This window comes from Triturus cristatus, chromosome 4_1, assembly GCF_964204655.1.
Source record: "Triturus cristatus chromosome 4_1, aTriCri1.1, whole genome shotgun sequence".
Classification (NCBI taxonomy): Eukaryota; Metazoa; Chordata; class Amphibia; order Caudata; family Salamandridae; genus Triturus; species Triturus cristatus.
The window spans coordinates 1,208,412,425-1,208,425,617 of NC_140585.1; the positions used below are offsets into that span (position 1 = coordinate 1,208,412,425).

The following is a 13,193-nucleotide window of genomic DNA, read 5'->3' on the forward strand; positions in this document are numbered from 1 at the left end:
TAGAGTGGTTTCGAGTGGATTTATATAAAGTGGAATAGCATAGGTTGGAGTGGCAGTGACTAGAATGATGGACAGTGGAGTGGCGTAGAGTGGCATAGTGTACAGTGGTGTGGAGTGGCGTACAATGGAATAGTGTACTATGGAGTGGCATACAAGGGAGTGGTTTAGAGAGCAGTGGCATAGAGTGGAGTAGCGTACGGTGAAAAAGCGTAGACTGGAGTGGCATTGACTGAAGTGGGGTAAAGTGCCATAAAACAGCCAAAGATTACTTTAAACAACATGGTTGCTATTAATGTTTGTGAAGGCAGTCATTAGCCAATCACATAATGCCTTGTCATCTCTCTGTTCAGCGAACTTTCACAAAACTACCGTGGTCACAGATATCACTAAGTTAAACTTATAACTTTAAAAATATTGACCTGTACTACCCAAAAGGATCATCTACACACCATAATCTATATACTTGCCATATTTCATTCAAATCCATTCAGCTGCTTTTGCGCTATGAGCACAAAAGTCTATGGGAACTGAATTAGTGGAAAAACTCGTTTTGCGCCCCCCTTGACCAATTATCGCGAAACTTTCTATCATCTGCCAGTGTTGAAAAAGCTGTAGGTCTGGAAGGTTTTGTGGAAATTCGTCCAATGGGGGCAAAGTTATTAGCTACCAAAAATTCAAGGAATTCCATTACCTGGGAATCTTAACTGTAACTCCATAGTGGATACTGCCACTCTGTGATTGATACATATGTGTTTGTGTGTGTCTATGTGCGTGTGTGTATATATATTTATATATATATGTGTGTGTGTGTGTGAATATATATATGTGTGTATATGTCTGATGGATGCATCTGCCTGTAGATTCCTCACCTTTTGAATTACCCCAATGCGCAGCATTTCATGGAAACGTTTCTCCTCAGCTCTCCCACGTCGACCAGGAAGTCCTAATGGAACAGCTCCGCACACGACCCTGCGTGACGTCATCGGAGCCATAAGAAGATCTCATGGGCGCGTTGTCATCAGTTCCCCTTTTTTCGCACCGTTGACATTGAAAATATTTTCCCCCCAGGTCCTCCAGTTCAGGTAGTTTCTTTGTTACTATTGCCATGACTTTGTAGCTGTCAAGGATAACTACTCCAAAGAATGTGGGGGCCAGATGTCCATCACTAACCCCCATTAAGACTGTTTGTGGTGCCTGTCCTTGGATCATGACGTCATGATATGTACTTTGTGCAAGCGGATGCATCTGAAGTCCCTGAAGATAACGGAGGCCAAGTTATTTATGGCTAAAGCCAAGAAACCAAAGTGGGGTCGCAGGAGGTCTCGGACCAAATTGAAGTTGCCAACACCTCATGCTTCGAGGTCATACATGAAGCAGTGCTATGGTACTGGCGTCGTTCTTCGATGGACACCACTCCGAAGTTGGTGTCCCCGAGCCCTAGGCGTCATCTCAGGGATGAGATCTCTCCGACTTCTTCACCGGGTGTGGCTCCGGCCCCGTCTCTAGCTCCGAGGGCTGTGACTCCTTCAGCTCAGAGGGACGTTATGCCTCCTCCAATACCGAGGTCGGCTACTCCAACTCTGGCTCCTAGATCACCGATGCCGCAGTCGGAGCCAAACTTGATGCCCCCATGAACGGCTTCAGAGCTGCTTGTTCCGGATCCGGCATATCACTTTCCAGACTACTGAATCAGATCGTCGCATTTTTTTAAATGCGATGTTCTTCTTGTTTGGGAGGGCTGCGAATCCTACTGGTGTGCCTGCTGGCCCCATGGGCCCGTTAGCATATTCCCTGGAAGGATTTCCCCTTTATTTCCCCCAGGCAACGTTCATGCCCTTTATGCCTGTGGCTCCAAGGAGTTGACCTCTTCCAACGCCAAGCTTATCAACGCCGTTGCAGTTTTTAGAGGGTCGAGTTCCATTGGATGGTTCTTCTCCGAGGCAATCTTGATCCGAACCAGCACCGGTTCAACCTTGGCTGACTTCACTATTGTTCCTTTGGACCCTCCTTCGCAGGTTCTGAAGTCACCGGCGCCGCATCTGGTGCCACCGATGCTGATTTAGAGGATGAGATCCTGGAGGGGAGCTTATAGGCTGTTGGAGGAAGAGGAACCCCAGGATGAACATGTAGGGGCTGAAGAAGGAGAGAGAGTGGAACCTGACCCTGATTTTGAGGATTTGCAAGAGGCTAGTGGCCTGGACACCTCTCCTGAGTGGGAGTTGATGTCACCGAAGGGCCTGCAGCCTCCTGAGGTGACCACATACAACGCTGTGAATTGAAAGGCTGCGGACCTTTTGGATTTGCCTCTTCCTGCTGCGGAGTTAAAATCCAAAATGTTTATGGAGGTTCTTCGTTCATCGACCTCTGTGTCAGAGCCTTTGCTGCCCTTCAATGAGGCGTTAACAGAGCCTATTTTGGATGTTTGGCAGAAACCAATGTCCACTTCTGCCGTTTCTAGGACCGTGGCTTGGAGATACAAGGTGGCTCCTGGAAGTCCAGCTTTTCTGTCCTCCCATCCTTCACCCGAAAGCTTGGTGGTAATTCTCTTCAACGCTGTAAACAGGGTCCTTTTCATCTACACCTGCTGATAGGGAGTCATGGTGCACGGAATAGACGGCAAAGAGAATTTTCTCATTGGGGAGTATGACCTTAAAGTCCATGAATGCCGTATGTCTCTTAGGTCATTACATTCATGTCGTCATGGACTCAGCCAAGGAGGTTGTTCCGAAGTTGCCCGTGGAGGTCCATGGGCATTTTTGGGAAGTGTTATCGGATGGCCAAGGTGCTGGCCACCAGGTAATCCAACCTGGACTGGACATGGCAGACTCTGTGGCCAGAGCAATGGGGTTGTCTGTGGCAACGATGAGGTTGCATGGTTCAGGATTCTCGCACAATGTTTAGGCTACATTACTGGACCTACCTTTTGATGAGTCCTGCCTGTTTGGAGCTAAAGCGGATTCGGCGCTACATCGATTTAATGATAGCAAGGCTACGGCAAGGTCTTTGGGACTTGAGATCCAGCCCAGAAGCTTTGGACAGTTCTGCAGATTTTGTGGCTTTGCAAGAAACGTATCCTTTGGTGGCAGGCAACCACCCCAGCAGGCAAATCCCTTGTGCACGTCCTACAGGGGAAAGGGCGGAGGTCTTCTGCAGGGTTCTGCCCGACAACGTCTCCTCTTTCTCCTCTGCCTCTCCAGCCATTGTTGCAGGGAAGCAGCTCTGGTTTTGCCATCCTAGAGCATGCTTGTCCCATGGTAGGACGGGTGTCCCATTTTCTACCTCAATAAAGGTCTGTAACCACAGACCTCTGGGTCTCAAACATAGTAGAAAATGGGTATGCCCTACCCTTCCAGGAGTTTCCCCCTCCTTTCCCTCCCTATCAGGGCCTTTGCTCGGAAGAGCATCTTCCGCTTCTCCAGCTGAAAAAAGGGTGCAATCGAGGTAGTTCCGGTGCAGGAAAGAGGTCAGGGATGCTACTCATGGTACTTCCTGGTTCCCAAAAAGGATGGTTGTTTATGGACGATCCTCGACCTCTGGGTTTTAATTTTTATCTCAAACAGGAGAAGCTCAAAATGTTAACCCTGGCACAGGTTCTTCTTGTGCTGTAGAAGGAAGAATGAATGGTGTTGATCGATTTACAGGATGCGTATTTTCACATTCCCATTCTGAAGTCGCATCGGAAGTATCTCCATTTTACTGTGGGGGTCTCAACATTACCAGTTTGCGGTCCTTTCGTTTGGTCTTACTTTCGCACCTTGGGTCTTCACAAAGGTGATGGCGGTGGTAGCCGCACATCTCAGAAGGTATGGGATTCTAGTGTTTTTCCTATCTGGAGACTGGCTGCTCAAGGCAAAGTCGCCAGAGATGGTGTTGCACCATTTGTAGGTGACAACACAGATGTTAGTTCAACTTGGGGTTTTTGATAAATGTACCAAAGTCTCACCCGGTGCCATCTCAGCGAAATGTGTTCATAGGGGCAGTACTGAATACTACAGTGAGTAGTGCCTTCCCGCCTCCATAGAGGATTCAAGACATCCAGGCTATGTTTCCACTTTTTCAGATTGGAGTGTTTGTTCCAGTCCTGAAGGTCTTAAGTCTGCTCGGTCTGTTTGCTTCCTGCATACTGTTGGTCAACCATGCATGCTGGCATATGAGGGGCCCTTCAGTGGTGCTTCCGCAGCCAGTGGTTTCAACACAATGGAGATCTCGAAGAGTTGGTCAAGATCTTCAGAGACGCTGCAGCAAATCTGCAATGGTGCGGTGTGCCAGATAACGTGTCCCAAGGGAAGCTGTTTCACCCTCCTTCTCCAGTGGCCGCAGTGATCACGGATGCCTCCACTTTAGGGTGGGAAGCTCATCTGGGGGATCTAGAGGTCAAAGGTCTCCAGAGGAAAGATTGTTTCATATCAATCTTTTGGAATTGCGGGCAATACGTCTGGCTGTCGAGGCCTTCCTTCCTTCGCAGTCAGTCATTTCCGGTCTTAACTGACAACACTACCACGATGTGGTACAGCAAAAAAAGCAGGGAGGAGACGGGTCGTATCTTCTCTACAGCGAGGTCCTGCCACTCTGGTCCTGCGCTCAGGACCGTCAGATTTGAGTAATCACGAATCATTCCTCTGGGCAGATGAACGTGTGTGCCGACAGTCTGTCGCCAATATTCAGCCTATCACAAATTATGTCTCTATTTAGTGGTGGTCCTTCACATTTTCAGGATGTGGGGTTTTTCTCAGTTGGACCTGTTTTCCGCTCACGAGAACGTACACTGCTCGTCATTCTGCAGTCTCCAGTATCCGACGCAGGGAGTGTTGGGGGACGCGTTTCAGTTAAATTAAGGCTCACAGCTTCTTTACGCGTTTACCCCCATATCCTTGATTCTTAGAGTTCTGAGGAAGATTAGCAAAGACCGGGCCCAAGTCATATTGTTCGCCTCGGATTGGCCATGGAATGTGTGGTACACAGACCTCCTTTACCTCTCATTGCACCCTCTGCTCCTTCTCCCTCTCAGGGCAGACCTCCTCTCGCAATCACAGGGGCAGGTTCTACACGCTCACCTCCAGACCCTACACCTTCATGCCTGGAGATTGAACTGGGCAACCTGACTTCTTTCTCTCTCCCACCAGATGTGGCGGACGTTATTTAATTGGCCAGAAGACACTCCGCTGACAAATCTGTCTATTTTGGTAGGTGGGCTAAATTTGTGAAATGGTGTGGCGAGAAATCAGATGATCCCTTAAATGCCCATTTATCTGATGTTCTGAGTTTCTCTCTTTCCCTAGCGCAACAAAGTTGTGCAGTAGCTACTGTTAATGGCTACTTATATGCCTTGTCGGCTTTTCTCGGTTTGCCTGATCAACCCTTGTTGTTTAAATCTCCCATAGTTATGAGATTTATTAAGGGTCTCACTAATATGTTTCCTCCTACTCCTTTTATTATGACTCAGTAGGATTAAACCTTAAACCTTTGCATAGTTGTCCTTTAAGGTTTTCAGTGTTTAAAAGGGTATTTTAGTGACAATCACTTCTGCAAGGAAAGTGAGTGAATTGCAGGCTCTTAGTTCCAAGCCTTTTTTTACATATTGCCATGCGGATAAGATGGTTCTTAGGACCAGAGCTGCTTTCCTGCCTAAGGTTGTCACTCCTTTCCACTTGGGGCAGTCCATCACCTTACCCTCTTTCTATCTTTTCTCTCATTCTTCTAAGGGTAAGGCTGTCCACAAAAGAACTCTGTCTAGGTGGATTATCCTGTGCATCAAGATCAGTTACGCCTTGGCCAAGAAGGAGGCTCCCTAAAGTATTTGTGCTAATTCTACTAGAGCTAAGTCTTCTTCTTGGGCTTTGGCTAGGGGTTTCCCAGTGGCAAACATTTGCAAAGTGGTAACTTGGGTCTCCGTCCACACTTTTGCGAAGCATTATTGCTTGGATTGGGAAATAAGGAGGAGCGGCCATTTTGCTCGTGCTGTGTTACAGGATTTAATGGTATAGGCGTGCAGGCACCCTTCTCCTGGTGCAGGACTGCTTGGGGATTCAATTCAAAAGGTGAGGAATCCACAGGCAGATGTATCCATCAGAAGAACAAGTTACTTACCTTCACTAAAGCCTTTTTCTGGTGGATACAATAGCTGGCTGTGAATTCCTCACTGACCCACCCATCTCCCAGTTGCCTGTCTGCTTATACCGAAAATTAATTAATTTGTATTTGATGTGATTTATTGCTTGGATCATGGAGTTAATTGAAATAAGGAAATGTCTCTGATGTAGAATTTCCATGTTTGCTTTGTTTTGTATACCTTGTATACCTGTGAGAATATTGTTAGTTTTGCCTCAAAGGCACAGAAAAATGGGTGGAACTGACGTCAGCACGCCGATGAGGTCTTCTTATGGCTCGGATGACGTCACGCGGAGTCGTGTTCAGAGCCATTACATTATGACGTACTCGTCGACGTGGGAGAGCTGAGGGAAAAAAAGGTTTCTGGGCAAAGCTGCCCATTGGGATAATTCAAAGGATGAGGAATCCACAGGTTGATACTGTATCCACTAGAAAAAAGCATTACCAAAGGTAAGTAACTTGTTCATATATGTGTATGCATATATGCAATATAACTGCGGTGAGCCTGTCATGTTGTTGCCACCCGTGAATCTGGCGCTGGGGTAGTGGTGCCCTTCGTGACTCATAAGATCCCTTGTCCAGAAGAATATCCTGAATGGATTCAAGTAAAACTTCTCTTGCTGTTACAGCTGCCTCAGGAGATATGCAGGCATATCAGATTCGGAGCTCCTCAACCACTTCCACCCTTCCACAAACAGTAGTGATGACTTCGCCTGTCTCCCTTGGTTCTCCGTCAACCAAAACAGATGATCCACAGCTGAAACGAGAAATACGTCTAATGAAAAACAGGTATGTTGTTCCTATTTGCCGTGCAATTAAGCTTTTTCAAATTTCTCAATGTATAACATTTTTCACATTTTAATCTATATATTTTTACACCAGTTATTTAGAGGTTATCTGGATTGAAAGCATTACTATTGATTAATTTGATCCTGTTTGTGACTTTTTGGACACCTTATATTACAAACGTGGCCTACAAATAGTAACCTCAGTTTGCCTGGGAGGTGGAAGCAAGGGAGGGGAGGTCAGGGTAGAGGAGGTTTGTGAGGATGCAGGGGAAGCTGTTGTTCTTACACCATACATAACTGATAGGTTTAGTCAGTCTTCAGTCATGCAAACTAAAATTTTGGGTCTCGAAGGAATCTGCCAAATTTATAGTACGCATGCACATTAACAGTCCCAAGACAATTCTTCACCATGGAATCTTCCCAATGTTCATTTGCTTTGCCGTCCTTCCTGGTTTTTAGTGTTGGAGTTTGTGGAAGACTTTCTTAAAAGTTTTTTTCCATCTAAATTGACAGTCCTGCGACTCAAGAAAAACTATAACACCCTATCCGTTCTCATTAATGTTTGATGAATTTTGGGACAGTGAACTTTGATGCAAACCTCTTTTGCTGGTATTACAAGTAAATGGGCATTGAGGCAAGTAGCTATTTCAAGCTTGAAAAATAGCATATACAGAAAATAGAATGAGTTCAAGTGAGCATAAAATGTCAAAGATTAAACACTCAATGAAACCGATTGTAAATGTTAACTTACATTTATATAGTTTTGATTATATACTAATTTAATAGCACCACAGGCCTTGACAACCTTTCAAACAAAAAAAAGACATCTCTGATATTTCTTCTTACACCTTTTAACTCTGGATATATAACTAAAAGTTGGATCAAACCTTGCACTTTAACATAATTTTGCTCCTATAAAGATATTTACACAGCTGCTGATTCTGCTACATCTATTCTTTGTTTCAGTTAAGCATGCACAGGTGCTGAATGTGCCATGCCTGTTTAGGTTTGAGGATGTTTGATCCAATCAATCAATCACTGTATTTCGCTAGTACAAAAGAACCGCATAAAAAGTATTCTGCATAGAATATACAATCATTAAAAGTTTAAAATATAAATGTTAAATCCATTGATGCCTTTTCTGTACACTCCTACTTTTGATAGACACACGACAATGCTGCCTTTGCTGTACCTGTGAAGCTTGCACTGGTGATGGCTTTGCTTTGTGTCTTGTTTGTGAACTAAGTTGACATTGATGCTGCCCTTGTATGTCTTCTAGGTGAGGGATGAATATTCTACTGCTGCTCCTACTGTGTATGTATGTGAAGGATGTTTGCGTTGCTGTTCCTGGGCTGTAAATTGTATGTAAGTGAGTAGAGCCTTAGCTGTTGCTACTCCTAACATGCTCTTTTTGTTGTATCAGGATAGCTTGCCCTGTTGTTGCCCCCTCACAACCCTTACTCCCATTCAATGAAGTCCTTATGGATATCTTACTTGGGGCCTGGTCCAAGCTCTGCACAGGGGCTCCCAGTTTCCTTACCCAGCACCCCCTCCCTCCTATCTACCCTGGCCTGGCGCACTCCCTACAATTCCACTGGATAGGAAATCCAAGAGACTGGACACCTTTTGGTAAGAGAATGTGCTTTCCTGGCACTGCGGTTGGTGAACACAGCGTTCCTATTGGGCCAGTAGACTCATACACTATGGTATTTGGCTGTGCAAGTACTGCCAGTGGTACTGAAGGAGGTCCAGGCCATACTCTGTTAGCGATGGGAAACACTGTCCAATGTGGACTTGACATAACCAACTTGCTGGGCAGAGCAATTTAATTGTCGGTGGCCTTGCTGCGCCAAGCCTAGCTGAGAAAATCTGGCTTTTTAGAGGTTGTCCAGGCTACCCTCATGGACATGCCCTGCTGGAGGGCAACTGTGGTTCTGGAACTGCAGCTCTTTTCTGTTGAGTACATCGACCCATTAATTGGTGTACTTCATCAGTGCGAAATGGGGGTTGAGCCTGAGCTCCCCTATGGTGAAACCCTATATAATATTTTGTTGGGATCTTGGGCTAAGTCTGCTACAGGGGGCCCCAGTGTACCGTTCTGTAGCACATAGACATCATCTGCCCCCAGGGACCCGGCCTGCCCACTCTGGGCAGCTTTGTGGTACAGGTTGCTACAGCCTCCTCTGACATTAGCGCCATTCTTATCATCCCTCCAGACAGGTAGCGTAGATGTCTCGGTACTTTTGGTCTGCATATTTTTTTCTGCCACCAGTTCAGCCTTGCGATCACTTAGTACTGCTAGTGTTCGGAGCCAGTTTTCTCACCTGCTGTGGGATTCAGTCTTGTGCCTGCTCCCCTCGCTTCCGGATGAGACCTGGAACGATGTTACCCAGATCCTCCACGATCGCCAACAAGCAGCTAAATTGCTAATTCAATGTGGCATGGATTACACGGATTCTGTTGGGCGAGTCATGGCTCTTTCAGTGGCACTCCACCGTCGTGCCTGGCTACTCAACTCTGTTTTTTTGGAGGCTGTAATCTTCCTTGGTGGACATGCCTTTCGATGGTGTACATCACACAGATTCTGCGTTAGTGTTTTCAGGACAGTCGGGTGGAACAGAATCTTAACTCAGTTCTTCTATCCCATCAGCCTCACTTGTTGCTCCTGTACTAGGCTTGTTCGTATGTAGTCTTCTTAATTTCTCCCACATTTGAGCCATTCTAGGGCAGTGCCCATTGACTTTTTCTCTTTTCAATTTCCACCTACAGGTGGCACCCGGTAAGGTCCTTCTGCAGGTGTTCTTTTTATTACTTCTTCAGCTGTCGATCACAGGTTATGGTCCTTGTTTTCGTATATTGTTTTGTGGCCCTATTGGGCTTCAACGACTGTTGGTGTAATGTGTTCTTCTTTCTGAAGAGGTTTTATTCTACTAATCAAAGGGGGACACTGTTCCGGTAGAGGGGTGCAACATGTCACCCACTCAATGCGAGGAGGAAGAGAAAAGAGACCCAAGAAAAAAGAAAAAGGGGAGAACAAAGAGGGAGGTGTAGGTTCTCCTAGGTATTAGGACCCATTTGTGAGAGGGAAGAACAAGTCTTGCCTCTTGTTGCCCTCACACACCCCGAAGGATGTCATGCTTCAGCATCTGGCGTTTGCTCCTCGTCGGGCAGGCGCTGCAATGCCCTACGGGTCCCCCTAAGGGTCACTTTGGTGGAGAGCTTTTTAGAGAACAGCCATAAGGAGCAGGCGGGTGTGTGGGGTGGGTCCTCTTGGAGAGTGATGTAGTGCGTGCAACGTAAGTTAAAACTGCCTAAGGGTTACCAATAACAAGTTTAATGTGGCGGTATCCTTGACAGAGTAAAAACCCGTAGGTTGAGAGTTACCCCAATCGGCTCAGTGTGCCCAGGTAACTAAAATATAAAAGAGGTCAACAAGTTTCGCGCCTGTGTGGTCTCGAGGATACATGGTGCTTCTTCAGGATCGAAACAAAGTGAAGTGTTGTGCACGTGAAAAGTGAAAGGGTAAATGCCCTCTGAGGATGTCAGTGGGGGCCAGGGAACTGTGTACCCTACAGTCTGGCTACAAAACTAAATAGTTGTGACCGCTCCTGGACACCACCTAGGAGAGAAGACAACAGAGAACAAAGGATACATGCGTTAAAACTGTCTGTGAGGCGTTGCAATGTGCCCCCACAGCATATAGCCAAACTGCACACATTATAACATAAAACATGAGACAAGTATGGTCAAAGTAATGCCATTAGAGCAGAAACCCCTGTGTGGTGTCTCAACTACTATCACCGGGCGGGCCGGGCACACGCCGTGCCAGAAAGCATGGCCGTTGTGTATGTGGCCCCGCCAGCGCCCCAGGAGTCACCCGTGCTCTGCGTTGTGCTGAAGAAAATAAGGGGCCCAGCATTGTGAACGAGGACGTGCCTGTAGCAAGTTGAGGTTGTGGTTAAAAGTTAGGGAGCAGCGGTACTGTGTTTGTATTCTAGTGGGACCTTTCTCCCGAGTGCCTGCGCCGTGCTCTAATGTATCTTCGTATAGAGTGTAGTGCAGATCCCAGGTGTCATGGTAATAAATGATGCCTGGCGCGCGGAGCTCTTGTGTATACCCATGTGCTGGTTTTTACCAAAATGCGGCGATTGGAGACTGCTGCCTAGAGGCGCGTACGACCATGTGTGTGGTCTCGGCTCAGTTTAAAATTAGTTTAAGGAATTGAATATAACTGCAATGCCTCTGGGTGGGACGGTAGTTGCCTGATTGCAATTCAGGGAGCGAAGATGCATTAGGGCACGGCGCAGGCACTTGGGAGAAAGGTCCCACTAGAATACATAGACAGTACCGCTGCTCCCTGACACATACGCAGCTGCGAGCTGCATGACTGGACGTACCGGAAGAGGGCACCTCCAGAGAACCAATTAGCTACACTACAATAAGTCGTCCCTGCCATGACCGCACACTGCAGGCAGACGTACGGACGGGGTAGGTGCGAATGAGCCTGCACCCAAGCAAAATTGTGAGTAAGAACACTGCGATTGGGATAACAGAAATAAAACAGTAAGTTCTCATCCAGGGATACTCATCAATCGTCATAATCTATGAATAATCCCCGCCCATGTGCGGGATCCCGGAGCATATAGAAAATACATATATATACATATATATATGCATATGTGAGAGCTTTCTGTCCAAACCTACCTGCTTCCTGCCGCCCGCTGAGCTGAGCCCGCTAGTTCCCCGCTGCCGTTGCCCCTCTCCATCGCGGCGGAGAAGCGAGGGGACTACAGATCCCAGGAGCCTTTGAGGCAGGAGCCAATCACCGTGTTCGCGCCAGGTGGCGTGTAAAAGGCAGCCCGTCCTGCTGGCGAGTGGGAGAGCTTTTTGTCCAAACCTACCTGCTTCCTGCCGCCCGCTGAGCTGAGCCCGCTAGTTCCCCGCTGCCGTTGCCCCTCTCCATCGCGGCGGAGTAGCGAGGGGACTACAGATCCCAGGAGCCTTTGAGGCAGGAGCCAATCACCGTGTTCGCGCCAGGTGGCGTGTAAAGGGCAGCCCGTCCTGCTGGCGAGTGGGAGAGCTTTCTGTCCAAACCTACCTGCTTCCTGCCGCCCGCTAGTTCCCCGCTGCCGTTGCCCCTCTCCATCGCGGCGGAGTAGCGAGGGGACTACAGATCCCAGTAGCCTTTGAGGCAGGAGCCAATCACCGTGTTCGCGCCAGGTGGCGTGTAAAAGGCAGCCCGTCCTGCTGGCGAGTGGGAGAGCTTTTTGTCCAAACCTACCTGCTTCCTGCCACCCGCTGAGCTGAGCCCGCTAGTTCCCCGCTGCCGTTGCCCCTCTCCATCGCGGCGGAGTAGCGAGGGGACTACAGATCCCAGTAGTCTTTGAGGCAGGAGCCAATCACCGTGTTCGCGCCAGGTGGCGTGTAAAAGGCAGCCCGCCCTACCGCCTCGCGGGACGCGCGCGGGCGGCGCCAGGCTGAGCCCGGGCAGAGGGCGGGCCGTCTGTGGCCGTCTAGGGTCGACTGGGTTCGGGTCGGGCTACCCCCCTGACATCAAGACTATAAGGTACTATGTGTGTTTGCTGGGAACTGTATAAGACATGGGTAAAAGGAAAATCCGGGAGGGTGAGTCTGAGCTAACCAGCATATCTCCTGTCCAGAGTAAGCTGAGGAAGACCAAAGCCAAGAAAAAACGCCTACAACCTGGTGGAAATTGTGTAATGGACCGTATTGATAATATAATTGATGAATGTGGGGAGCTGCTCAATACTTCGACTACATCTGTTGTTTGTGGGAGAAGGGAGGCTGCAAGAGGTCCTGTGGTTGTTCCGGACATGTTTCTCACTAAAAAAAGTGGAGATGATCAGAGTGTAGGGGTGGCGGGTAATGAGTCTGTTTGTGGGGTTCCAGCCATTACATCGGATGAGGCGCTTGTCTCACTTCCTCCAAATGTGATTCCTCATGCGGCTAACCAAATGGCCAATATTGTCTGCACAATAGGTTCTCTATTTTGGGAGAAATTGATACTGATATTTGTAATCCTACATTGCCTCTCATAGCTCCCTCAGCCATAACTCCGGACACGCTCGTATTAAAGGCTAGCTGTGTTTCTAATTTTACTGTTGGTAACTCTGCTCTAGAAGCAAGTGCCAGTGATGTGAAATCTCTATTGGTGGTGGTAAAAAATCTTTGTTCCTTGATAGAGTCCATGCAGAGTAAAATTGAAATCTTAACTGTTACCGTTAAGAGGCTCAAGGAAAACAATTTGGGCTCTGGTATCCATCCTCCTAACGAGCT

At 47.7% G+C, this 13,193-nt stretch overlaps 1 protein-coding gene across 2 annotated transcripts in view; it reads left to right on the forward strand.

Moving 5' to 3' along the window:
- The window catches only part of ATF1 (activating transcription factor 1), a 209,544-nt gene that overhangs the window by 161,887 nt on the left and 34,464 nt on the right, over window positions 1–13,193 (forward strand). For both annotated transcript variants that reach the window (XM_085654542.1, XM_085654543.1), the window contains exon 6: window positions 6,738–6,897. In XM_085654542.1, the coding sequence (XP_085510668.1) occupies window positions 6,738–6,897 (160 nt within the window). The remainder of the gene's footprint in view (window positions 1–6,737; window positions 6,898–13,193) is intronic.